Genomic DNA, 27514 nt, shown 5'->3' on the forward strand with positions numbered 1-27514 from the left:
GACCCACGGATCCTACGCCCGGAATGGTCCTCGAAACCGGTTACCCGGGTCCGACCCGCTTCGCCCTTCTAGAAGGCCCGGAACCGGCCCTCTAGAGCTCCTAACCAACTTTTGAATTCAAACGTCTCCCTTATCTTAGCCAAACAAGATAAGATAAGATAACTACCATCACCTATAAATAGAGGACCCAGGTCCCTCCAGGTATTCATTCATTCCTCACACCTTATACCTCTTAGATCCATTCTGACTTGAGCGTCGGAGTGTCTTTGCAGGTACCTCCCCCCATTGCTCCAGCCAAGTGATCCGGCATCTGCCTCAACCCGCAAGTTCTCGATCTATCTCTCAACCCGTACCAGAGACATCTTGTACAGCAACCAAGACACACTTATTAATGTTACAAAAAATGGAGTTTTATAGTATTCTGATGACGCTATTCTATACAAATACAATACGTAGAATATGTATTACACTGATAATACGTAAACTGTGTATTGTCTTTATAAATTAAAAAAAATTAATTTGACAATCTGTACTTTGCAAATTGTACAATTCTTATAATTTTGCAAAATACGATAATTTTTAATATTAAAGAATTACACCAAATTTTATTCGAATAAACCTCTAATAACATTATTTTATCATATTTTATTATTTTTAATAATTATTTTTATATAAAAAGTATTTTTTTGAGAGTTAGTTCAAAATTTTTTGTCAGAACTCTACCGTAATTAATTAAAAAATAAGTAAATAATTTTTAATTAATCAATTTTAAATAATTATAATTAATAATTATTAGTTTTATATTTTTAAAAAATAAATTTTAAATAATTATTAATTAATAATAATTTAAAAAAATAAAATATAATTTAAAAATATTTATTAGGTTATTGTTGCCTAGATTCGCTATTAATTATATAGCGGAATTGAATTAATTATTGGCCATTTTTAGATATTTGCTATCATCATTAAATAGTATTTCATAACCAGAATTTTGTTTTTTTTTTTTTGGTCAAGCATAACCAGAATTTTAACATCTCATATTGACTCGTATTTATAGAATTTAAAGCTTTTATTGACTTCCTTTTAATTCCAGTTTATCCGAGATTTGGTCAACCATAAAATATTACAACGTAATGCCACGTCTACTCACCTTATCCTCAAATTAGAGCCCATTGCTTTTCTTTTTTTTTTTTTGGGTAATTAGAGTCCATTGCTTTCGATACTCACTCACTCACTGATAAGGAAAAGCGGCCCGAAACCATAAGAATTATAAGAAAAATAGAAAGTAGGTTTTTGTCCCCATAGTTTTTAGTCTGTCGTGATAAAAAAAAGACTGTGGGTCATAAAAAACAGTTTTTGTCCTCGGTATTTAGAATACATTCTAAAATCAATAAATCATTGCTAACTTTCAAATTATTCTATTTAAGTTTTACACATTTTAAAATTATTTTAGTTAGTAATCTGTTAATAAATTAACAGTGTGATAAAATTAAAACGATTTTAAAATATTAGAGACTTAAATAGAATAGAAATATTAAAGACAAAAATGATACGTTATTCATAGAAAAATTATCAAATTAAAGGAAATGAAAGTAAATTTTAACAAAATAAAATACATTATAATTTAAGATTTTTGCTCATCATAGAATATTTATAAAATAATTAGTAAATAAACTTTTTTAAAAATAAAAAGAATGAGTATGATGTATATATAATAAAATATAAATTATACTTTTTTTATGTCTAATATATCAAAATTCTTTAATGTTTAATTTAGTTAAACTTTAATTTTTATTTTATCCTTTAATAATATCAATTTTTTACGATAGATAATTGTTCAATTACTTTTTTTAATTTTATCTAAATAAATTACTCTTAATCACCTTTTTTTATTCTAAATAAATTTATTTTTTAGTTTCAGTATTAATCACATTACTTTTATTCTAAATATATTTATTGTTTAACTTCACTCTTAATCACATTACTTTTATTTTAAGTAAATTTATTTTTCATTAAAAAAATTAAAAAATAAATTGAATAATTATCTATCATAAGCAAATTGAAATTACTGAAAAAAATTAAAATTTATTTTAAAAGTTAAAAATAAAGTTTAATTAAATTTAAGGTTAAAAGAGTTTTATGTACTTTATTATATATATACCATGCTTTTTTTTCCGAAAATTTATTTACTAACCATTCTACAAGTATTGTAACACCCTAATTAGCCTAAGCCTTACCTCGCGTCGTAAAGCAAATGTTAATCAAAGGTTACGACAGTTCTAAGTTTATACATATATTATATAGAAGGAAGTAATAATAACTAGAAGCCCGATGAAGAACATAGCTCAAAAACAGGATTTCAAAAGCGCAAAACGTACTAACGAAGCTACTAACTTAAAACATAAGAAACATGTATAGAATAACAAAACATCATAGTATAATAGTATAATATCATAAAATACTAGCCACGACTCGCGGAGTTTGAGCTGGCTAGCCATATACAGACCATGTATAAAATTAGACAGTAAAAAACAGCTTATACAAGTTTTGTTCTCTCAATACAAGCCTCTAGGTTAAAGCAAAATACAAAAGTGAGAGACATATATATATATATATATATATATATATATATATATATATATATATATATATATATATATATATAATAACTCAAAAGGACTCCAAAAGATATTCAGATCCTCCGCTCCTGTCACCAACTAGATAACTAACCGAGGTGGGTTGCGACCTGCATCTGAAAAATACAACAGAAATATGGTATGAGAACCGGAGGTTCTCAGTATGGTAACAATGCCTAGTGATGTAGGATATAAGACCCCGGGACGCCAAAGGCAATCCTAGACTCCATATCCATCACAAGAATTCAAGCTTAAAGCATACTAAACCAAAACAGCATAATATGTAATCCCTTAATACAACTTAAGCCGTAGTACTATAACAGGGTAATCTATCTTAGTGAATTTCTACTCTAATCAAACACCGCTGTCCCACAGCCTTCACCAATCGATCCGCCATGCGATCCCATCGTCACCGCCGTTCGAACCTGCTCAACCCCAATAAAAGCACAAGTATATACAATACAAGTAAAACACAAGTAGAGGCATATACAACAATTAATACAAGTAGCAATTAGACATGTTAAATAGATAGGGAACATAATATCAAGTCGGCAAAGCATACAAACAGGTAAAAAATGCATATGATGAATGTCTGCCCTTCGGAGTTATGGTGTGGGAACCCTCGAGATATAGTGTTCGGATCACTATCCAGGATTTTGCACCTGTACGCTCTGATGATCCGAAGGGATGTGAGTGGGATCTATTGCTACTGACCTCACATCTAAGTGCAAGCGGGACGAACCACCGCCCTTACGCTGCCGCCGCTACCTCGACAGGCGGGATCCAACCTCAGCCCTTGCCTGGTGCATAACGTCTCATAATCTCAATGAAAAGTGATACAGTGGTTTTCAAAAACATTTGTAGTACAAGATGGATCCATCACTTCATTCAGAGTCCTCGACTCCTTTCAACCACTGTTCATGCATAATTCAGTTCCTTGATTTCGCATAATACAATGACCGCGACACAATTAACTCAAAAATGAACCGAAATTACATAATTGATTGTGACACAATTAACTCAGAAAAAAAGAGAAGCAGAGAAAAATGGTAAAGAATCTGCAGGTTTGAGAAGTAATGGATGTTAATAATAAAAGATTTCAACATGAACTTAAAGATTTTTGCATGTGAATTTCAAGTTCAACTGAAAAGAATTTAGCTACAACAGAAGAAGAAGAAAAAAAAGCCTTTTAGAGAAAAAGAGTATATTCCTGGTATCTTATATTAAATTCATAATTCATATCAGAACTGTTTGGGAGATTTTATTTTTTCGAATTGTGAAAGTTGATGAAATGCTTTTTCTTTGCCTTTGTAGAATATTTGGAAAATATTCATTGTATTCATTATTTCTTATGTTTTTTTATTTAATTTTACTAGTTTTCTAAGGTTGTCCAAGAGCTAAACTCAAATTTAACACATAAACTAAAAAATTGTATTAAATTTGAGTAAATCAAGAAGAATTTTGAGAAAATAAAATAAGAAGGAGAAGATGAAGAAGAAAAAGATGAAAAAGTAGAATAAGAAGCAGTAGAGGATGAGGTGGAAGAGGAGAAAGAGTTTTAAATTATGTAGGACAACGAGTCTAAATACATCATAATTCACTCAGAAATGAACATAAATTATACAATGACTGTGACACAAGTAACTCAGAAATGAACCAAAATTATATAACAATTGCGACACAATTAACTCAGAAATGAACCGAAATTTACCATAATAATTGCAACACATAAACTCAGTTCGAAAACAAGCACACAAACAAGACTGAATCATAAAAAAAAATACATCCAAAGTCAATTTTAAATCAGACAACGTCATTAATATCTTTTTTCTTCTTTTTTGTTTGATATTTTCTCTTCTTTTTCTTGGTTTTATTCCTATCAAAAGAGTAAATCAAAAAGAATTCTGAGAAAATAAAACAAGAAGGTGAAGATAAAGAAGAAAAAGATGATAAAAAAAAAGAAGAGAAGCAATAAAAGATGAGCAGAAAGAGTTTTGAATTGTGTAGGAGAACGAGTAAAAATACACCATAATTCACTCAGAAATGAACCAAAATTATAAAATGATTGCGGCAGAATTAACTCAAAAATTAACCGAAATTACATAATGGACTGCGATATAATTAACTCAGAAATGAACCAAAACTATATAACAATTGTGACACAATTTATTCAGAAATGAACCGAAATTACATAATGATTGCGACACATAAAATTAGTTCGAAAATAAGCACACAAACAAGATTGAATCATGAACAGAAACACATCCAAAATCAATTTTGGATCAGACAACATAATCAACATGGCAAAAATTTAACAATAACAATAACGATAACTACGATAACGATAACAACGATGTGTATAAGAAGAAGACGACAATGACGATAACGATAACGATAACAATGATGATCATGATGATGATGATGATGATGATGGAGGAGAGGGATAAAAAGGAAGGAGGAGAAGAAATTCCAATGAGAAATGAAGAAGAAAGAGGAGGAGGAAGAGGTGATGGTGTTGTTGATGACAGTAACTAAAGTAAAAAATAATAAAAAAGGAGGAGGAGAAGAAGAAGAACGCATGCGTGAATTTGAAGCAAGAAGAAGAAGAAGAAGTAGCGTGAGGGGAGAAAAAACCGGAAAAGAAAGCGCATGATCTAAATCACTTGGATGAACTTGGATGTTAAAATTGCTTGGATGTAGAGAATAACTATTTAATATATTTTATTAATTTATTGGAAGACTTTCTGGTATGAAGGTGTACTTATTGGAAGAGCAGAATTCCATGTACAGTACACCTCTTTGCGTTGACATTGAGTGGGCGAAAAGTAACTCCATTTCTTCCATGTACTACTACCTTTTTGGTTGACACTAAGTGGGTGAAAAGTAACCCTCGCTAGCAACCGCAAGGGCTTTGGTGATTGAGAAACCCCAATCCTCCTGTGCCTTGAACGACTACCGCCTCCCATTAACAATTCACCGCACATCTACTGCTTTGCCTCAGTGAGGACGTTAAAACCTTTGTATTCGTTGCCACTGAAATCTTCAACTTGCTTCCTGCAATCTTCCCATTTGTCGTATACGCTAGGAATGAATTCTTTTCTTACAGCATAATAAGAAAATCTCTCTAACTCCATTGAACCACCGAAAGAAGCTTTCAATGGAGAAACACCCTTTCACCAACACACAAGACCCTTTATTAGAGTTTCCTTCACGAGTGAAATGATCCTCTCGCCTCTTGTTAGATATGCAGTGGAAATAAGTATTGTCATTTTAGAACGTCTCATCATACCTTCCCATTAATCTAAGACCATTTCCAGTAGGGAACTCATTTATGGGTCACTTTTCATAAAAAGTAACTCCACATAAGTTTTTGCGTCATAAACAGTAAATAGGAACTCAAAGCATCTCTTTCTTCTCCATTAGGAAGAACTAACTTTAGTCCCTATTGTGACCCCACTTAATTAATTAATTAATTAAAATAATTAAAATTAATATAGTTACTATTTTTTGTAATAATATTATTAAAATGTATAAATTCAAAAATTCACTAATAAAAATATTAATATTTTAAAAAATTAATAACTTCATATATAACAATAGTGCACAATATGTAATTCGAAATCAAACTAATTTGTGAAATACGCAATATAAGACAAAAAGCATAGTAGAACTCTATAGTTAACGACAAGTATTGTGAAATTGCCATATGTGTTTAATTAAGTCTTCTTTCAACGGTTGATGCTGCTACATATTCTGAAGTTGGGCATTTTTTTAGAGAAATTGATGGTACAGTGCAAAATCTTCCTCTCCTAACTGAGATAATTAATATAAATTATTAATTAAATAAATATATAATTATTTAATATAATTAAATATTATAATTATTAATAAATTAAATACGATTTAATTATTTAATGTAATTATTTAATTAATTATTATTTAAATAATTTTATTAAAAAATTAATATAAATTAAATTAAATAAAAATATAATTATTTATTAATTATAAATGTATATAATTATTTATTTTTATAATAACTTGTCATGTGGTAAAATATTATTGGACGATGAAAATCACTGTTCAGATGGACTCTTTCCTCTTGAAAAATACGCTGAGTGTAACACCCTACCACACTGAGCTTTACGCTTAAGTCATAAAACAGAGATGGAGTGCTATTACGACCTCTAAATTAAAATGTGTACATATTATATCAGAAGAATTATAATATACTACGAGTCTTAAAAAATAGAGGAAATAAAAATCGCGAAATAAAAGCGTAATGCTCAAGTAACGAGTTATCCTGCATACTAAGAAAGCTATAGCTGTTAAATATAAAGTAACCAAAAACAGGAAAAGAGGGTCAAAGATACAAAGTAACAACCTCCTAACTCAGCCCGCGAAGTCAACACTAGCTGGAGAATATACACACATATATATACATATCCAAAATCCAAATGTACATAAACAAAATCCTATCTCTCCATAAACCTCTAAGAGGATCAAAAGAATAAGTTATGCGGAGAGAAAGCTAAGTACATATATATACATCACTGTACAACAAAATAACCCAGTAACCACTTCGCTTCAGGAGTCCAGACGCCTAACGAAATGCCTCTCGACCTGCATCTAAAAAACAACAACATAGTATGGGGTAAGAACCAGAGGTTCTCAGTATGGTAAAGGTGCCACACACATATAATATATAAGGTCTTGGGAATGCCAGTGGCAATCCTAGAACGCCGACACTCAGATCAGAGAGCTTAAATGATTAAACAGAAGCCGTAAATGGTGGTTTTCTAAGTGTATCTAAGCCTAACTTAACTTAATCTTAAATCTAAGTCCCATACTGCCATTCTTCCATACCTCCATCTCCGTCAGCATATCACAGATAAATAAACAGATAAAGGCAAGCACAAGAAGGTTACAAATACTGCAAGTAACAATATATATTTAACATGGCAAGTACACTTAGGCACACCCAGTTAATGCACAAACAAGTAGTTCAAGTAGTATGCATATGATGCATGCTTGTCTTATGACTGATGAGGCTCATCTGTCGGTTATCCAGCCAACCCGACAAGTTCGAAAACCTTAGACACGTGCATCCCCAAGAGTCTATGAAAAGCTTTTTCTCAAATAATCAATATTGCTCAATAGGGGTTAACATTTTTGGGAATTTATAAGTGCCCGGTCACCCTTACATCATAGGGTTAACAGAGTATCGAGTTTTCAACCTGGTACTCGTGGTGGCAAGCTACGGTACTTTACCCAGTGAATATCATATCTCAGATTATTTAATCATTTAAGCCAAGTATTACACATGATCAATCATTTAATTATCAAGCCAAGTATCATACATGATCATCGGTAACATTTCATAATCAATTAATCACTTTTCAACTTTACTTCACCTCCAAGTTATCCCCACTTCCTAACTGCATCTAATTATCAGGTTTAATACTATTATTAATGACTAAAGGAATGAAAATAAAGGTTTAGAAGTTTGAAATACGGTTAAAATTATTGAAAACCATGTTTATTGAAATAAGGGCCATGCGTACGCGTGGCTCAACGTGCGCGTGGGAGTGTAAAAATGTAGCTTGCGCTCGCGTCCTCTTGTCATGCATACGCGTAAGTGAGTATCTCATGTCACGCATACGCGTAGGGTTCCTCGCATTCGTGCAGCCAAAATTCTGGCCCACGCGTACGCGTGGGTCATGCGTACGCGTTGACGTATGTTTCTTAAAAAGAAATTGGCAGATCAACCAGAAAGCTGCAAATCCATGGTAAGTTTAGCTGCAAAATTACATATTCCCCATCCAAACTTCTGATGGGCATAACTCAATCGTTTTATATCATTTTCCTTCCGTTCTTCGAATGGCATAAACTTCACGAATCCAATTTTTATTTAAAACAAGTTAGAGTCAATCTAGGGTTTCAGAAGCCAAGTTATAGCCCACCGAATTTCAGCCCAAAACAAAAATTTTTGCAATTCTCTTCCAAACCTCATTTTCAATTCAGAAGTTTTATTTTAAACACTTTCAAACCTACCAATTCAACACTGCATATCCTTCCTCATTACCATGACAATGACCACAATAATCATATTTCAAATCATCCACAAATTCACCAAATCACCACTAATTCATCAAGCATCATCAACTATAAACTTACATTCTCAAATCTATAATCAACAAGCTATTCAATTCACACATACACCAAACCAAACCAACTAATTTACAAGATGCTAAGCAATAATTATATACACATTCGTTCCAACCTATCCTATGGTCATCTAGCCTAAGTTTTCACAGAACATTATATATTAAATGCAAAAAATCTAAAACATACCTTGGCCGATTTTCACGTAGCGACCAAAGCAATTTAATTAAAACTAAGACAACCCCTCAAAAGCTCAATAAACTCTAGGATCAGTTTCCTCCATGTTCCAATATTCACAATTTCAAGCTCCAATTATTTATTCACAACCTAATACACATTTATAACACATATATACCCAATTTAATACTCAAAGCTCAAATTCAATGAAATTAAAATAGAATTATGGTATCCTCACCTTACCCAAGCTTTACATAAGCAAGAGTGAACGTTTTTCTCAAGCTAATTGGATCATAAAAAGTCAAAAAGAAAAGAAATTCAATATCTCCACTTAATTTTCCAAAACTGGGGGAAGAAGTGGCTGAGAAAAATAAAGCGAGTTACCTATAAAATTGTTCCAGTAGAAATGTAGAGCTCGACACGGTGGTCGCGTGGCTGCAAACGGTGTGGCGATCGGAGGAGTTACGGCAAATTGAATTTACCGTAAGGGTTGAAAACGTTTTCCCGTTCTTCCCTTCCCTCTGCTCGCTGGAACGTGTATAAGGGAAGAAAGGGGAAATGTTTGAGTTTCATTTAATGTCCTTTTAGGCTGGTTTGGGCCCGGTTCAACCGGTTCGGTCCGTTCGGTCCAATTTTGGACCGATTTTTTCGAAATTAGTGTCAAAATTCTTGTTTCGATGAGCTCTATCCTAATTTAATATAATATTTGCATTTCTAATATTCTTTATTAAAAACTAATTTATCGACTAATTATTTACTAATTTAATGGGGTTTACATCCTACCCACCTAACAAAGAATTTTGTCCTCAAAATTCGAATTCAGTTACCTGAAAAGAGATGTGGATAGTCTTTCCGCATATCTGATTCGAGTTCCCAAGTATGTTCCTTAATACCAGCTCGACTCCAAGCTACTTTTACCGAATTACTTCCTTCCCACGTAATCGTTTAATGCTGGTGTCATCAATTCTCACCGGAATTACTGGAAGTGTTAGATCTTCTCTCACTTGGAATGGTTCCAGTTTTAGAACATGACTTGCGTCAGGAGTATACTTCCGAAGCTATGACACATGTAACACGTCGTGCAAGTTCGAAAGATACGTCGGTAAGGCAATTCTATAAGCCACCGGCCCTATTCTTTTCAGGATCTCAAACGGTCCAATATAACGGGGATTCAGTTTCTTAGTCTTAATAGCTCTTCCCTCTCCGGTAGTTAGTGTAACCTTCAGAAAGACATGCTCCCCTTCTTCAAACTCCAAAGGCTTTCACCTTTGATCAGCATAGCTCTTCTGACGGCTTTGGGCTATAAGCATTCGGCTACTAATCTTCTTTATCTGCTCAATAGTTTCAGTTATCATCTCAGGCCCTAATATACTTCTTTCTCCAGTTTCATACCAACATAGTGAAGATTGACATTTTCTGCCATACAGAGCTTCATATGGAGCCATTCCGATGCTTGCATGGTAGCTATTATTATAAGCAAACTCTACTAATGGCATATACCGGTCCTAGCTCGCCGGCTGGTCCAAGACACAAGCCCTTAATATATCTTCCAAGGTTTGAATAGTTATCTCTGATTGACCATCTGTCTGAGGGTGATACGCGATACTCAAACTCAACTGAGTCCCAAATGCACGCTGAAAGGCTCCTCAGAACCTTGATGTGAAACGAGGATCTCTGTCAAATATAATGGTAGAAGGCACGCCGTGCAACCTGACAATCTCTTTGATGTACATTTGGGTCAATTCCTCTATTGTGCAACTTATTCGAATGGGGAGGAAGTGAGCTGATTTTGTCAGTCGATCCACAACTACCCAAATAGCGTCACAACCAGTCCAAGTCATAGGCAAACATGTCACAAAATCCATTGCAATACTCTCCCATTTTCATTACGAAATCTCTAAAGGCTGAAGGGTTCCTAATGGTCTCTGATGCTCAACCTTAACCTTATAACACGTTAAACATTTAAATACATGCAATGCTACATCAATCTTCATTCCTGACCACCAGAACATCGCTTTCAGATCTTGATATATTTTAGTGCTTCTTGGATGGATTGAAAACCCACTCTTATGAGCTTCCTTCAAAATACTTTATCGTAGGTCTCTGACATTTGGCACAACAATCCAGTTCTTGAACCTCCACAAACCATCCTGACCTTCTGACACTCTCCACTATTTTCCCTGTTCAATTACTAGCAATACCTTATGTAACGCTTCACCATCTTGATGAGCCTTCAGTAGTTCTGATTTAAAATCACTTGGAATCTGCAACTGACTCAAACACAGAATTCTATATTCTTCTCTAATTCCCAGGTTTAAACCTTGAAATTCCTTTAATAACTTTTCTTCTCATAGCATCATCCAAGCTGCATACAAAGACTTTCGACTCAGGACATCCGCTACAACGTTCGCTTTTCCTGGATGGTAATTCAATTCAAAGTCATAATCCTTCAGAAGCTCCATCCACCTCCTCTAACGCATATTTAATTTTTTCTGCTCAAAGAGATACTTCAAACTCTTATGGTCTGAGAAGACGTGGAACTTGACACCATAGAGATAATGCCTCCAGATTTTCAGAGCAAACACAATAGTAGCAAGTTCTAAATCGTGAGTCAGATAGTTCATCTCATGCAGTCTTAATTGCCATGAGGCGTATGCTACAACATTCTGGTGCTGCATCAGAACGCACCCCAAACCCTTTAATGATGCATTACAGTACACTTCAAACGGTTCACTTAGCTTAGGCAATACCAACACGGGTGCAGTAGTCAACCTTTGCTTCAATATTTGAAAACTCTCTTCACACTCTGAAGTCCAGACAAAAGGCGTATCCTTCCTAGTCAGCTTATTTAAAGGTAAGGTGAGCTGTGAAAATCCCTTAATGAATCTTAGATAATACCCCACCAAACCTAGGAAACTCCTAATCTCTGTCACTGAAGTTGGTCGCTCCCATTTCATCACTGCTTCCACCTTAGCAGGATCCACAGCTATTCCTTGCTTGCTCACTACGTGACCAAGAAATTTCACCTCACTCTTCCAGAACTCGCATTTAGATAACTTAGCGTATAACTTCCTGTTTCTCAAAATTTGCAGCACAGTTCACAAATGATCAGCATGCTCCTCATCAGACTTTAGAGTAAACAAGAATATCATCAATGAAGATAATGACAAACTTGTCTAGGTACGGCCGGAAAATCCTGTTCATATAATTGATGAATACTACCGGAGCATTAGTCAATCCAAAAGACATCACCGTATACTCATAATGACCATAACATATCTTGAAAGCAGTTTTCAGAATATCTTCATCTCTAACACTTATCTGATGATACCCGAATCGCAAATCAATCTTAGAAAACACACAGCACCCTATAACTAATCCATTAGGTCATCGATTCTAGGTAGCGGATATTTATTCTTCACAGTAATCTTATTCAATTGCCGATAATCAACACACAAGTGCATACTTCCGTCCTTTTTCTTTATCAGTAACACTAGCGCTCCCCACGGAGAAACACTTGGTCGAATAAAGTACTTACTCAACAGATCTTCCAGCTGAGCCTTCAGTTCAACCATTTCTAAAGGTGACATCCTGTACGGAGTAATCGGAATTGGACCAGCTCCAGGCACCAACTCAATTACGAATTCAACCTCCCGGTTAGGTGAGAATTCATTAATATCATCTGGAAATTCACATACAACCGGAATCTGCTCTAAACTCTGATCATCACCTGATACTCCCGCAGTTAATAACATAATACCCTGACATTCAGTTCCAGAACAGTTTACTATCATAGAGTTCAAATAATAACTATTCACCACAACTGGCACTTTCGACCCTTCCGGCATAAATTATACTGACTTTTCAGAACAGTCAAGCAAATCATGATTCTTAGATAACCAATCCAATCCCAAAATGAGATCAAGACCAATCATCGGCAAATAAATTAAATCATGCACAAATTTACGTTGCTGTATTCGAAATGGAACTTGTGGACATCCTAACCTAGTCACCATAGCCTCATGAGTAGCATTATGCACTTTCAAATCATAACCTAAAACCACCATCCTCAATCTTAATTCATTAGCCTTTTCAAATGCAATAAAGGAATGAGATGCTCCTGAATCAAATAAAGCATTTAAGATTTTAATAACCATTTCATAGTTACCTCTAATAAGTGTCTCAGATCCCTCAGTACCTGCTGCAGAAGTAATATATACTCTCCCTAGCTGTTGTGCCCTACCAGTCTCATACTTTTTCTTCTCCAGACAATTATTGGCCAAATGCCCGGGCTGTCCACAAAAATAACATACCCCAAGTCCTGATTTGCACGGAACTCCAGGATGATACTTTTCACACCTATGACAGTTTAAATCCTGCTGTGGCTGCATTCCAAACCTTCTCCCTTGATTAACATTAGTATTCAACATTTTGTAATTACCCTGGCCTTGATTCTGCTGTAGAACAAAACCTCCACGCTTGAAATTTCTACCTCTCGGAGCAAAGTTCCTCCCTGAAGGCCTCTGGAAAGGTACCCTTAGACTTCCTTTCTCTACTGCCACCTTTTTCACATATTCCTCAACCACCCTATTCTTATTCACCAATTCAAAAAATACTCTGATGTCCATTGGGGCAACAAAGCGCAAAATATCGCTCCGAAGACCTCCCTCATATTTAATACACTTTCACTCAGCAAAATCTTTAGGCGCACCTTGACAGATACAAGAAAAGCGACATAACTCCTCAAACCTGTTATTATACTCAGTAACAGTCATTTGGCCCTGCTTTAATTGCATCAATTCAAGTTCCTTGGCATTTTTGACTGAATTAGGAAAGTATTTCTTATAAAACTCTGTTCGGAAAACCTCCCAAGGAATCGCAGCACCATAAGGCTGCAGGATACGTCGTGTTCCCTGCCACTAATACTGAGCCTCACTATGCAGCTGATAAGTTCCAAATTCAACCCATTGCTCTTCAGGAACCTGTTGAGCTTGCAACGCCCGTTCTATAGCCTGAATCCAATTATTTGCATCAGTGGGATTTGAGGTTCCCCTGAAGGTTGGAGGGTGAACTTTCAGAAATGTAGCAAGTGTTATAGGACCGTCCTCATCATTATTGTTCCCGTGATTATCCTAGTTTATCTGATTACCTAGTGCCTCGGTTGTCGCTTGCATAGCTGCAGCCATATTTCCCAGAGCAGCCATAAAATCTACTGGATTCCCTGTCGTGCTAGGAGTAACGGTGCCTATCCTACCTCTACCTCACCTGCTACCGCGTCCGCGAGTCAACATCTGGTTCCTATATACACCAAACAAGTGATATTAAGTTGATCAGTTTCAATATTACAGGTCTAATGCTTTAAGTTCCAAATGCATGTTTACAAATATTTATGCCATATATATCAGTCAGATATCCTAATGCACATTAACACATATACAGAGAATGCACAGAAACATGATCAGTCCGTCTTTCAGGATCTATAGGAACAAACTGCTCTGATACCATAATGTAACACCCTACCAAACTGAGCTTTACGCTTAAGTCGTAAAACAGAGGTGGAGCGGTATTACGACCTGTAAAATAAAATGTGTACATATTATAGCAGAAGGATTATAATATACTAGGAGCCTTGAAGAATAAAGAAAATAAAAATCGCGAAATAAAAGCGCAATGCTCAAGTAACGAGTTATCTTGCATACTAAGAAAGCTATAACTGTTAAATATAAAGTAACCAAAACCAGGAACAGAGGGTTAAAGATACAAAATAACAAGCTCCTAACTCAGCCCGCGAAGTCAAGACTGGCCAGAGAATATACACACACATATATATACATATCCAAAACCCAAATGTACATAAACAAAATCCTGTCTCTCCATAAACCTCTAAGAGGATCAAAAGAATAAGTTATGCGGAGAGAAAGCTAAGTACATATTTATACATCATTGTACAACAAAATAACCCAGAAACCACTTCGCTTCAGAAGTCTAGACGCCGAACGAGATGCCTTTCGACCTGCATCTGAAAAACAACAACATAGTATGGGGTGAGAACCAGAGGTTCTCAATATGGTAAAGGTGCCACACACATAATATATAAGGTCTTGAGAATGCCAGAGACAATCCTAGAACGCCGACACTCAGATCAGAGAGCTTAAAGTATTAAACAGAAGCCATAAAAGGTGGTTTTCTAAGAGTATCTAAGCTTAACTTAATTTAATATTAAATCTAAGTCCCACACTACCATTCCTCCATACCTCCATCTCCGTCAGCATATCATAGACAAATAAACAGATAAAGGCAAGTACAAGAAGGTTACAAATACTGCAGGTAACAAATATACATTTAACATGGCAAGTACACTTAGGCACACCCAGTTAATGCACAAACAAGTTGTTCAAGTAGTATGCATATGATGCATGCTGTCCTATGGCTGATGGGGCTCATATGTCGGTTATCCAGCCAACCCGACAAGTCCGAAAACCTTAGACTATCCCTCGACGTGCATCCCCAAGAGTCTATGCATAGCTTTTTTTCAAATAATCAATATTGCTCAATGGGGGTTAACATTCTCGGGAATTTATAAGTGCCCGGTCATCCTTACGTCATAGGGTCAACAGAGTATCGAATTTTCAACCTGGTACTTGTGGTGGCAAGCCATGGTACTTTACCCAGAGAATCTTGTATCTCAGATCATTTAATCATTTGAGCCAAGTATCACACATGATCAATCATTTAATTATCAAGCCAAGTATCATACATGATCATCTGTAATATTTCATAATCAATTCATCAATATTCAGCTTTTCTTCACTTCCAAGTTATCCCCACTTCCTAACTTCAAATGATTATTAGGTTTAATACTATTATTAATGACTAAAGGAATGAAAATAAAGGTTTAGAAGTTTGAAATACAGTTAAAATTGCTGAGAACCATGTTTGCTGAAATAGGGGTCACACGTACACGTGGCTCACGCGTGTGCGTGGAAGTGTAAAAATGTAGCTCGTGCACGCATCCCCTTGTCATGCGTACGCGTAAGTGAGTATATCATGTCATGCGTACGTGTGGGCCATGCGTACGCGTGGACATGCCTGCTGGTCCATCACGCATACGCGTAGAGTTCCTTGCATTTGCGCAGCCGAAATTTCGTCCCACGCATATGCGTGGACGTACGTTTCTTAAAAAAAATTGGCAAATCAACTAGAAAGCTGCAAATCCATGGTAAGTTTAGCTGCAAAATTACACATTCTACATCCAAACTTCCGACGGGCATAACTCAATCATTTTAAATCGTTTTTCTTTCGTTCTTCGAATGGCATAAACTTCACAAATCCAATTTTTATTTAAAACAAGTTAAAATCAATCTGGGGTTTCAGAAGTCAAGTTATAGCCTGTCAAAATTTGGCCCAAAACCAAAATTTTTGCAATTCTCTTCTATACCTCATTTTCAATTCAAAAGTTTCATTTTAAACATTTTCAAACCTACCAATTCAACACTACATATCCTTCCTCATTACCATGACAATGACCACAATAATCATATTTCAAATCATCCACAAATTCACCAAATCACTACTAATTCATCAAGCATCATCAACTATAAATTTACATTCTCAAATCTATAATCAACAAGCTATTCAATTCAATTATTTGAGAAGTTGGAAACTAGTGATGGTTATAATGAGCTGAGGGCTTGGAAATGAATAATGTAGAAATTATTGGATTATATGGGAGTGTGCGGAGCCTATATCTCCGGCGTGGCAGATTTTTCTACTGCATGACTAGTTGTTGTTGAGAGTGTGGGAGGTCTATATCCCTAGCGTGGTAGATTGTTCTGCTGCATGATTTGTTGTGGTTGTTTCCTTCTCTGCTGCATGAAGTGTGCGGGGCCTATATCCCTGGCGTAGTAGACTCTTTACTGCATGAGTGTGCAGGGCACTATATCTCTGGCATAGCAGATTCGCTGCTGCATGAGTGTGCAGGGCATTATATCTCTGGCGTGGCAGAAAAGGCTACATCTGGAAGGATGTGTCGGGTTGGCATTTACAGACCGACTAGTGATATCACGAGCCAATAGGACAGGCATTCATCATATACATTTCTTATGTGCTTGTTTGCTTTGATTACTTGAGTTTGCCTAGTTATATGATATGCCTACTTGCTTCTTGAATTACTTGTTATATATGATTACTACCTGTGTATTACTTGCTTGCATTATTTGTGATTGTCTGGTGCTGAGGAGGTTAGGTAGGCGGTGGCGATGGGATTGTACGGAGGTTAGGTTGGCGAAGGCTGTGGGATACAGCGGTGTGATTAGTATTAGTTAGAATTCCCCTAAGTTTAGATAACCCTGTTTATGGTTTAATTTCTTTATTTATTTATTTTATTCTAAGCTTGAATATCCATATTCGATGTGAAGTTATAGGATTGCCTTCGGCGTCTCGGAGTCTTACATCTTACATATTGGGCACTATTACCATACTGAGAACCTCCGGTTCTCATACCATATGTTGTTGATTTTCAGATACAGGTCGTAATTCACCTCGGTGAAATTGCGGACATGGTGACAGAGCGGAGTATGGTTTATTCTTGGTTTATTTTTGTTTTATTTTGTTGTAGTACTATCTCTCACCCTTTTTGTTTTAGACTTTATGGCCTTAGAGGCTTACTTGAGAAATAAGTTGTATAAGATGTTTTAACTCAAAGACTCTGTATTTTTCTATTGTAACTAGTTGGCCTAAGCTCTGCGGGTTACGACTAGAGTTCTTTTGTTTATTACACTTATGTATATCTATCTTGACTATTATTATATTAAGTCTCATGTTGTACCCTGTGCCTTTACATTTTAGTTATCGTGTGTGGACGTCTCACGCTTGTAAATCTGCTTTATGCGATTTTGAACTTTATTCCTTCATCGGGCCTTTAGTATTATTATCTCCTTCTATATTTATTGATGTATGAGCTTTAGAACTGTCGTGACGTCTTGTTATCCTTCGCTTTACGGCTAGAGGTAAGGCTTAGGGTAACAGGATGTTACACACTACTCTCTTATTCACCAACTTTACCCAATAGGCCAATACTTCTTTTCGTGGCTTCAGGCCCTCTATCAAACAAAAGAAGTTTGTTATTATCTGAGAGATAGAAGCCCACTTAGTCATTCTTTTAAAAACTTAGGTCGGCTATGCACATTAGCTACGTAACCGTGTCTTGGCTTTGGCTTCACAGCCTCCAAACATTAGCTGCACTCTATGTATCTATGCGTAATCGACAAAGCATTCTCTCAATATAAGAGAATTGCAGGTTACGATCTTTCCAACACTAAATAAAACTATAGAACATCCTAATATTCTTAAAGAAATCACATCCATTCATATTATTTTAATTTACATCTCAAGAACTACATAATTGAAATTTCAAACATAAAAGTTTTCTTAATTTATTATCTAATAAAACTTAATTAACATCTCGTAGTCTTTACCTATTTAAAACTCAGAAAATGAAAACTTCCATCAATCATCTTTTGATTTGGGTATGATCCATATGAGTTTTAATTAAGTTAAACTTAATTATAATAGTAGTGTTAGAAAATCAAGGTGGATGTTACAATACTCTCCTTATGTTTGGAGTTTTGAAACTCTTTTTAGATTATCAATATTGTAATATGTGTTGGCACAATTTTCTAATAGGTATTCTATTAATAGAACTGTTATTATATATTAATAACATCATCAAACAATTAATGTCAATAAATTATATTTTTTTAAAAAATTAATATTTAAAAAATTAACACTAACATAAAACTATACTTTTAAATAAAAACCATAAAATAATCATAAAATATATCTTTATCTATTAAGCAACGTTTTTTTTAATTAGTATTTTATTAGTGTTAATTTTTTTATTGAAATAAAATAAAAAAATGATTGTTTTCCATAACAATTTTTTATTTTTATCTTTAAGATTTATTTTGTTTTAAAATTTCATAAACTCATTACAGTACCATCTAAATCGTACTGGTATATTTTTATCTTTTAAAATTTATTTTTATGTTTTAATTAATTAATAATTTTAAATTTTATTTGTTTTAATTATTTATTTAATATTATAATTTATTTCATAAAACTTATCACGTATACTACTTTTTTTATCTATAACATCATGATTTTAAAAATTAACTATATTATAACATACCATTTAATTAGGATATATATAAATATATATTAGGAACAGAATTAATATTTTTTTAAAGTGTTATTTTAAATCAATTTTAGGTTATTATTTAAATTTAATTTTAAATTTTTATAGTTAAAACTAAATTTAAAAATAATTTTAAATAAGTAGTCACAAACCAAAGAGCAGAATAGTATTAAATTATCGTCAGATTTGTAACTAGAGTTGTTGCTTCTGATATTTAACTCATGAAGTTAGGGTGTAAATATGTTTTTGTAATTAAACCCAGATGGATCATATCAGTTTGCATTGATTTGAATATCGAATTAGAATTAAATTTCTTTAATAAAAAAAAGAAAAAAAATTTGCAAAGAAAAAAATAAGAATAAAAAAATGTGAATGATAGTTAAAGTTTGATCAAGGTTAGGTAAAAATTATATAAATTTTTATTTTTATTTTTAATATATAGGATAATTAGTTTAGGTCGAATCCCAAACTCTAAAAAAAAATATTTTGTGAAATTTAAAGTTTTTTATTTTTTCAATAAAGTTAATAATAATTCTTAGATTTCTTTCTAAAGCAATTCAATAATATTTCAAATTTTTAAATGACAAAATTTTTAAATTTTTTATGTACTCTCTTGAATATTAATTTTTAAATTTAAATTATATATATTTCAAATTTTGTTTGTCACATGAGAGTGTATAAAAGTTTGAAATATAATTTAAATATAGGTGATTTATTTGATGACACAGTTAATGAAGATCACGACTCTATTGGCATTGAATATAAAATTTTTTCTATTTAAGTTGGTTGTACAAAATTTGTTACAAAGTTTAATCCAATTTAAATTATTAATATTTTTTATTATTTTTAAAAATTATATTTAATTATTTATAAATACATATATCTAGTTTATACTATAAACGAGATAATTTTTATATGTAAACAAGATATATAAAAATTGACAAAAATATACATATGTAAACGAAATAAATAAATGTAGTGTAAATTGGTAAGTACGCTATAAATTATTTATTTTGATAATTAAAATAATTAAATTATTTATTTAAAAATTTCAAATTTTATGAGATAAATTATAATATCAAATAAATAATTAAAATAAATAAAAATAAAAATTATTAATTAATTAGAATTTATAAATGAATTTAATAATTTTAATAACTTATATACCAATAGAATATATTAAATTTTCAATAGTAAGTCATCAAAAAAATTTTCTGTAATAATCATAATTGCTATTTTATTAAAAATATATTTTAAAAGTTATAATTAATGTATTGGTAGTTTTACAAAAAAAATATATATTAATTAATTAATAATTTTGTCAATATACATAAAAAACTTCATTAATAGAATTCTCTAGGATATTGTGCCAACGTACATTACAATACTCCCTTAATATTTGGAGTTTTAAAACTCCATATAATTTTAACAAAAAAATACTATTAAAATTTAATTTATTTTGCGTTGATTTAGGTTAACATTTAATGCATACCGATGAAATCAATAAACAATTAATATTTTTTTTTGAAAAACTACAAACATATTAATTACAACTTATAAAATATATTTTTAATAAATGATAATTATAATTATTATAAGAAATTTAATATGCTCTATTAGTATATAAGTTATTTAATTAGTTAATAAAATCTAATTAATTAATAATTTTATATTTTATTTATTTTAATTATTTATTTAAAATGATAATTTATTTCATAAAGTTTATTTAATATACTATCTTCTTTTGTTCATTGAAAATAATGAATTTGTTCACCGACAAAGTTATTCCTATTTTTGTACAATTTAAATCGTATTCGTATATTTTTATTTTTTTATTAATCTAATTTTATTCACATATTTGAATTTTAAACTTTTAAAATTTTTTATTTAAAATTTAGATAGATATAATTTAAATTAATAATTTAATTTAATAAAAATAAACGTATTCGTATTATTTTTATTATCTTAAGCAAAAAATATCTCTAACTATATTTTCTAGGTAAGATTTATTAATCTTTTCAGATATTATGTACTTATATATACACTCTAATATTATTAATTTGAAAGATTACATATATCTATCTCTTTTGTTGAGATATTAAAAATCATGTTTAACCGCTTTAAAAAAATAATACGAGAATATTTATTTAAAATAAGATGAATATATTTATTTAAAATTTAAAAATTTTAAATAAATTTATTCGTATTAATTTTAAAATAATATGAATATGCTTGTTTAAATAGAAAAAATTTAGAATAGTAAGAGTATTATATCTTTTTAATTCTTTTAAATTTTTATTTTTATCATAATTTTATAATAATTTAATATCAATCTAAAAATAAAATAAATTTAAATTAAACCAAAAAATTTAACCCAAATAGAATTTAATGCTAATTCTTTTCTCTTTCTTTAATAATTAAATGATGATTCTTCTCTCTCTTCTTAATTAAGGAGTACTAAAACTCCAAATACGTTAACTTTTGTTTAACTCTTTAAGAAGAGTTTTAATACTCCAAACCTTTTAGGAGTATTGAATCAGGCGCCGAGAATCAATATCTTTTGTGATTTGTAGTTATTAATTATCTATCATTAATATTTTTAATAATATAAAATTATATTTAATAGTGTAAAATTATATACTCTTTTTTTAATGGTTAAATACTAATTAAATTTTAATAAAAATGCTAACTCTAAAACTTTGAAAGTTAGTCCGACTAAACTGACTACCGTTACTAATACATGAACATTAAAAAAAAAAGGCAAAAAAAAAAATTATGAATATAGTGAGGACCGATTGAGGAATAAGTAACATTTGTGTATACAATACAATACAATAATTACTATATAATTAAAGTAACATATTTAAGATATTACCAATTAGTAGGATCTCCAAACCAGTGGCGACCACATAGACCTGAAATTGGAGCGGAAGAAGGCCAATGCCAAGAGCAACACCACCAGCGCGGCCACGCCCCACGGCGACCCTCCTCCGGTTCCTGCTGACGAAGTTCGCCCCATGGCTCGAGCAAGGGACGAGACAGGGGCCGGAAGGACGAGGCGCGAGCCATGCTTTGATATGGAATGTGCAACGAGTATTAAGAGAAGTGGAAGAAACAAGAGGAGAAAGTTGAGGTTGATGGTGGCTGTTTGCATGGTTGTCCTCAATTTAATGTAAGAAGGGAGTAATAGCAAAAACATCACAATGCCAACTATGGCTACTAGTTGAAATGGAGGCGCCGATATGGATGACAATGTGTTCATTGTCCACCCTTGCTTTCATGCTGGACCCCTTCTCTCCTTCAATGGCCACACCATTTTTTCTCTTAACTCCTAAGTCTCTCTAGTTGGAATTTATAATGCAGGCAAAAGAGAAAAGAAAAAAGGTTGTCTTTGTGTGTCACTCTCTGATTTATGTTGGCTTTAGAATAGATTCCGAGATGGTACTGACTCGATCAGATTCTTGATTCTATCTCCACTTCAAACTCGAACCATCTCTTTTATTTTTTAACTTTTTTTTCTCCTTTGAGCTTTTATGCCCAATTGCCCACCGAGTTATATCATTCGCCACCCAGGATTGATACCAAACAACTTGTACCCGTCTATTTTAGAAGAAGAATAATATGCACTCTTTGTTCATACTCATACTCATAATTCTTTTTGGCCAAATTAAATCAGAGAATATTAAAAAATCAATAATTTTAGTAAAAAATAAAAAAGTTATTTAACGTTAGTTCAAATATAAAAAAATAAAAATAAAAATAAAATATTAATTACCTATATTTTCAATTAAACTAGAGTCATGATAAAATAACGAATGATCATCATTCATCAGTAGTTACGTACGGGTGTGTTTGGCAAACCCGTTTGAAGAGAAAAAGCACGTTTAAACTTATTGAAAGTTTTAATTTTTTGTTTGGCTAACTTTTGATTTGGCAAACGCAGAAGTGATTTTGATGTCAAACCCAAGTTTGCTAGAAGCAACAATTTCTAGCTTCTGCGTTTCACTAACGAGCTTTTAGCTATTTACATTAAACATCTATTTTTCTTTACCAATTTTATCCTTGAAACATGTTATTGTATTATTTATGGAATTTTTATTATTTCTCCTTATATATGAACTCTCTTTTTTTATTATTTATTATTTTTATTTTTTGTTAAATTTTTATTTAACATTATACACTCTTATAATTGTGATTTTTGTATATTATATTTATTATTATCTTTTCATAATATGATTTATTGATCACATTAGGTAAAGTAAATTAAACAAAAAATTAACCATAAATAATAATAATAGTAAAAAACTATAGGTACTAAAAAAGAGTACTAAAAGAACTAAAAATATACTATATAAAATATATCATCAAGAATTTTTAGATTTATTTCCATCGCTACCAGGATAAATATTTAATTTTATTATTTTTAGTATTCTTTTGTATAATTATAATTCTGGTATATATAATTTTTTATTGTAATTTTTTATAATATAAATTATGATCCCATTAAAAAAAGATAAATTAAATAAAAAAATTAATCATATGTATTAATAAAATTATATGTTGAATTCCAAAATAATATTAAGAATAAGATTATTGAGAGTATTAAAACAAAAATAAAATGTAAAAAAATACTAAATTAATATTTTCACGTTAATATTTAAAATTTGAAAAAATGTAATATATTTGATTAAATACTCTTATATATAATTCATATTTCTTATTTTTAATATAAAATATATTTTGCTAATTTTTATATGTTATTTTTATTTTAATAAATAAATATTAATTTTATTATAAAATTAATTAATAAAATTATTCAAATATCTAAATTAAAATAACTGGATAATATAAAAAAAATTATTTAAGTTGATGTTTATTTTAGTAATTTTTCATCTAAAAGTGATTTTGAATAGTGTAATCCAAACAATATTTATTTTACTATAATCATTTCAATACAAACTTACTTTTCATCAAAATTAAGTTTGCAAAATCAATCTTATATAAATTCCCGTTTGTAAACTGTAATCCAAACACACACGTAGTTACTAGTTACTATAAAAAAATTTAAAATATTAAATTAATTAAATATGCTTCTGCATTCTTCTTCTTTTTCAAGAAAAAAAAAAATAAACTCTAGTCCCAAGGGTGATGGGTCAAATTGAAGGCCTTGTTGGGGGCCCAATTATATTCAGTAATAATAAGTCAAAGTCAAACAAATTCAAAACGCAAAGTTTTGGAGCTCGAAACCCCAACTCTGCTGCGATTGCTCAAGGGAAAGTGTGGCGCTGCTGCCACCTTCACCGGAAGAATGCCGTCTGAAGAATCGAAGCAGGTAAAGAAAGAGGACGCCAACCACAGCAACAATAAGAGTTCTTCGTCTTCCAAAAAAGCCACAACCTCCAAGCTTCAAAATGTGAAGAAAGAAGATTCTGACAATGATTCTTCTTTCAAACCCCTCAAGCCCAAGCCTTCCGCTGCTGTGTCTCGCTCCAAACCCAAGAAGGAAGAGTACTCCGACGACGACGACGACGTGCCCATTGCCAAAAGAGCTTCCAACAATTCCAAGGTTTCTCAATATTGAAGCTTTCTTCCTACAATTTATGTGGCCATTTTTGCTTCTTTTATTTTTTTTTTTACTCTCTTAAAATGTGTACTGTTTTTTGGGGATGAAGGAAGTAGTGAAGAAAAGGAAGAAGGTCAAGGAGGAAGAAACTAAGAAGACAAAGAAGAAAGGGGAAGATGCTGCTGCTTCTTCTGCTTCACAGCAGCAACAGGAGAAGAAGAGAGCGAAAAAGGTGTATGATTTACCTGGCCAGAAACGAGATCCACCTGAGGAGGTAGATATACAATTATATACATTATACATGTATGCTTTATTCTCCTATTCCTTATAGCTTTTCCAGTTTTGTATAATCAGTGTGTTGTGTTTGTTTCCTTGTGACATTTCAGAAAGATCCTCTCAGGATTTTCTATGAGAGTTTATATGAGCAAGTTCCCACAAGCGAAATGTCACAAGTCTGGTGAGTTTTTCTTTCCTTACCATGATTTGTCAAGGGTGGGAGACACATTACTGTTTATATGCAACTGAGACACTACTGATAGTGTAGTTTTGCCTTTAAGCAACAGATCGGTATAGAGTTGAAAAGGAAATTGACGAATCAACTGTGTCTGTGTCTGTGTATGCAAGAAATACATAGAATGCTTCTAATTTTAAAATTTTTGTCACAATTTATATTTGGAATATATAGCAATGTCTCAAACTACTGAAATTTCAAGTTCATTTAGGGCCTCATTTGCCTGAATTCCTATAAAATTGCAGCGTCATCAAGTGATACGAAATTAGGCTAGATACAAGACCCTTGCTAACCAACTGGAGTTTGTATTAGTAGCACCATGCTCTTTAATATTGTTATAATTTATGTTTTATACGAAATATAAATTTCAGTTACATTGAGAATCCATTTTAAAAGGTAGAGGTAGGCTTTCCCTGTCTTTCCCCCCTGCAATATTGTGCTTGAGTAATCATGCATCCTTCATAAAGGGTCATTGTGATGAACTAACTTTCAATACTGACCTTAAAGCAAAGTATCTTAAGGTTGTCTTAGTAGTGTTCCAGATCAGGTTGAATCGTGTCAAATTTTGGAGGATGTGTATGTTTAATTTTAACTAACCTTATAAACATGCACTGCCTCTTTAATTTGTGAACCCAGAACCAGTAATTGGTTGTAGGATGTCTGCTAATGCATCTGCAAATTGGCATTTGTGTATCTGGTTTTTCTTTTGCTATTGCCTGCTAGAGATTAATGATTCCATAGATTCATAGCATATTCCTTAAAGTTGCAATATCAACAGTTTCCATCCAGTTGAACTGATCACTATCTTTCAACCCCCCCCCCCCCCCCCCCCCCCCCCTTTACTGCAAACTTGACCTAGCGTAATGTTGAAGAGTTTGGTGTTGCATTTTAATCTGGAATCTTGGATTCGAATTGTTTATTTCTTATTGAATATAACTGCAGGTTGATGGAGTCAGGCTTACTTCCTAAAGAGGTGGCAATGAAAATATTTGAAAAGAAGCAAAAGAAAGCTCTGCAGCCGAAGCTCACTTCTCCGGTTAAAGCTGTAGCATCAGCAAAGGGAAGCACACGATCCGTCACGGTCAAGAAGAAAAGCCCAACCTCCCCTGTACCTTCTGCTAAGAAGAAGACCCCAAACTCCACAAGGAAGCAGTCCAAGAAGCGGAAAGCGGAGGATGCAAGCTCTGAGAATGACTCTGACGATGACTATATTTTGTCTTCTAAGGCTAAGAAATTGAAAACAAATTAATTGTGCTCTAGTTGAATTTTATCCAATTCTTAGTTGTACCACCATTGATTAGGTTAATCTCAGACTTGTAAGGTATTCGAGTGGATGATGTTATATATGACTTCGTAGAAGCATTCATATTTGAAGGATTTCTTAACTGTCAATTGCCAAATTGATAGTTTTATATAGCCTTTCCCTTATTGGAAGGGTTTCTAGTAACTAATTATTAGTCTATACGGTCAATTGCCAAAACTATCTTTGGTTGTTCATCAAATACATGATTTGATGATTACTTGAAAGTATGACTAGAACGCGAACCAATTGATTATGAGCTAATTTTGATATTTTTTAATTTTATTTTAGAGTGAAACCTCACTCCATTCCTAACAATTTTACGAAACTTCTTTCCGCTCCTTAAGAAAAGTTAATGATTAACTCTATGAGACCTTCTGTTCCTTCTGTAATGTCTCCGTCTAGAGTTAACGGATCGCCCCCTCTTCTCTTTTCTCCTCTCTTCCTCTTTATGAACTAGAACACCACAGGCTAAGTGTCCTCTCTCCTTCTCTTCAACATCATTTTTAGCCACCATCATCACCATCATCCACTATTGTTTCGGGGCTTACCTAGAATCGGATGATTGAGCTTGAATGAAAGGCCCAAATGTTGAAGGTGGGTGGTCTCCGAGCTGTTACTGCTTGGGAGCCTTCGTCAAGTTGTATGCTTTGAGGAATGGTGGGTGGTACTTGCAAAGACAATCTGATGCCTAAGTCAGCAAGGGGTTAAGCAAGTTTTGAATGTATTGAAACTTAAGTTTACCTGATGGTGTTAGTGTATTTATAGGGAAGAAACCAATAACCATCGCTAAAGTAGTTCCACTTCTGATGGTGGATAACCGTCCTTTTATCTTAGGGTTGTTGGGATCTCTCTTCTAGAAGTGAGTGAAAGATTTAAGGAAGCAGTTATTCCCTTGGATAAGTGTTGACTGCTTATTGGTGTCGACCCCGACTTCTTAGTGGAGGTCAGATACACGATGAAGGCCAAT

General features: G+C 32.7%; 2 protein-coding genes across 3 annotated transcripts; one reads left to right on the forward strand and one right to left on the reverse strand.

The window, feature by feature from the left end:
- Positions 1 to 6942: 6942 nt before the first annotated feature.
- On the reverse strand, positions 6943 to 22527 carry LOC130943841 (uncharacterized). Of its 2 annotated transcripts, XM_057871883.1 has the most exons (3): positions 22046 to 22527; positions 13144 to 14273; positions 6943 to 7262 (listed from the first exon to the last, which is right to left on the reverse strand). In XM_057871883.1, the coding sequence occupies exons 2-3, from the start codon at positions 13601 to 13603 to the stop codon at positions 7237 to 7239; spliced, it is 486 nt and encodes a 161-aa protein (XP_057727866.1). In that variant the 5' UTR covers positions 13604 to 14273; positions 22046 to 22527; the 3' UTR covers positions 6943 to 7236. The 2 variants fall into 2 exon arrangements, 1 of the variants encoding a protein (XP_057727866.1); XR_009071898.1 differs by lacking the exons at positions 6943 to 7262; positions 13144 to 14273 and adding an exon at positions 14734 to 14994.
- A 1873-nt stretch (positions 22528 to 24400) lies between these two features.
- Positions 24401 to 26697, forward strand: LOC130946396 (uncharacterized). Its single transcript, XM_057875128.1, has 4 exons — positions 24401 to 24736; positions 24843 to 25007; positions 25120 to 25190; positions 26187 to 26697. The coding sequence occupies exons 1-4, from the start codon at positions 24479 to 24481 to the stop codon at positions 26491 to 26493; spliced, it is 801 nt and encodes a 266-aa protein (XP_057731111.1). The 5' UTR covers positions 24401 to 24478; the 3' UTR covers positions 26494 to 26697.
- Positions 26698 to 27514: the final 817 nt, after the last annotated feature.

The sequence above is a fragment of the Arachis stenosperma genome, chromosome 8 (assembly GCF_014773155.1).
Source record: "Arachis stenosperma cultivar V10309 chromosome 8, arast.V10309.gnm1.PFL2, whole genome shotgun sequence".
Classification (NCBI taxonomy): Eukaryota; Viridiplantae; Streptophyta; class Magnoliopsida; order Fabales; family Fabaceae; genus Arachis; species Arachis stenosperma.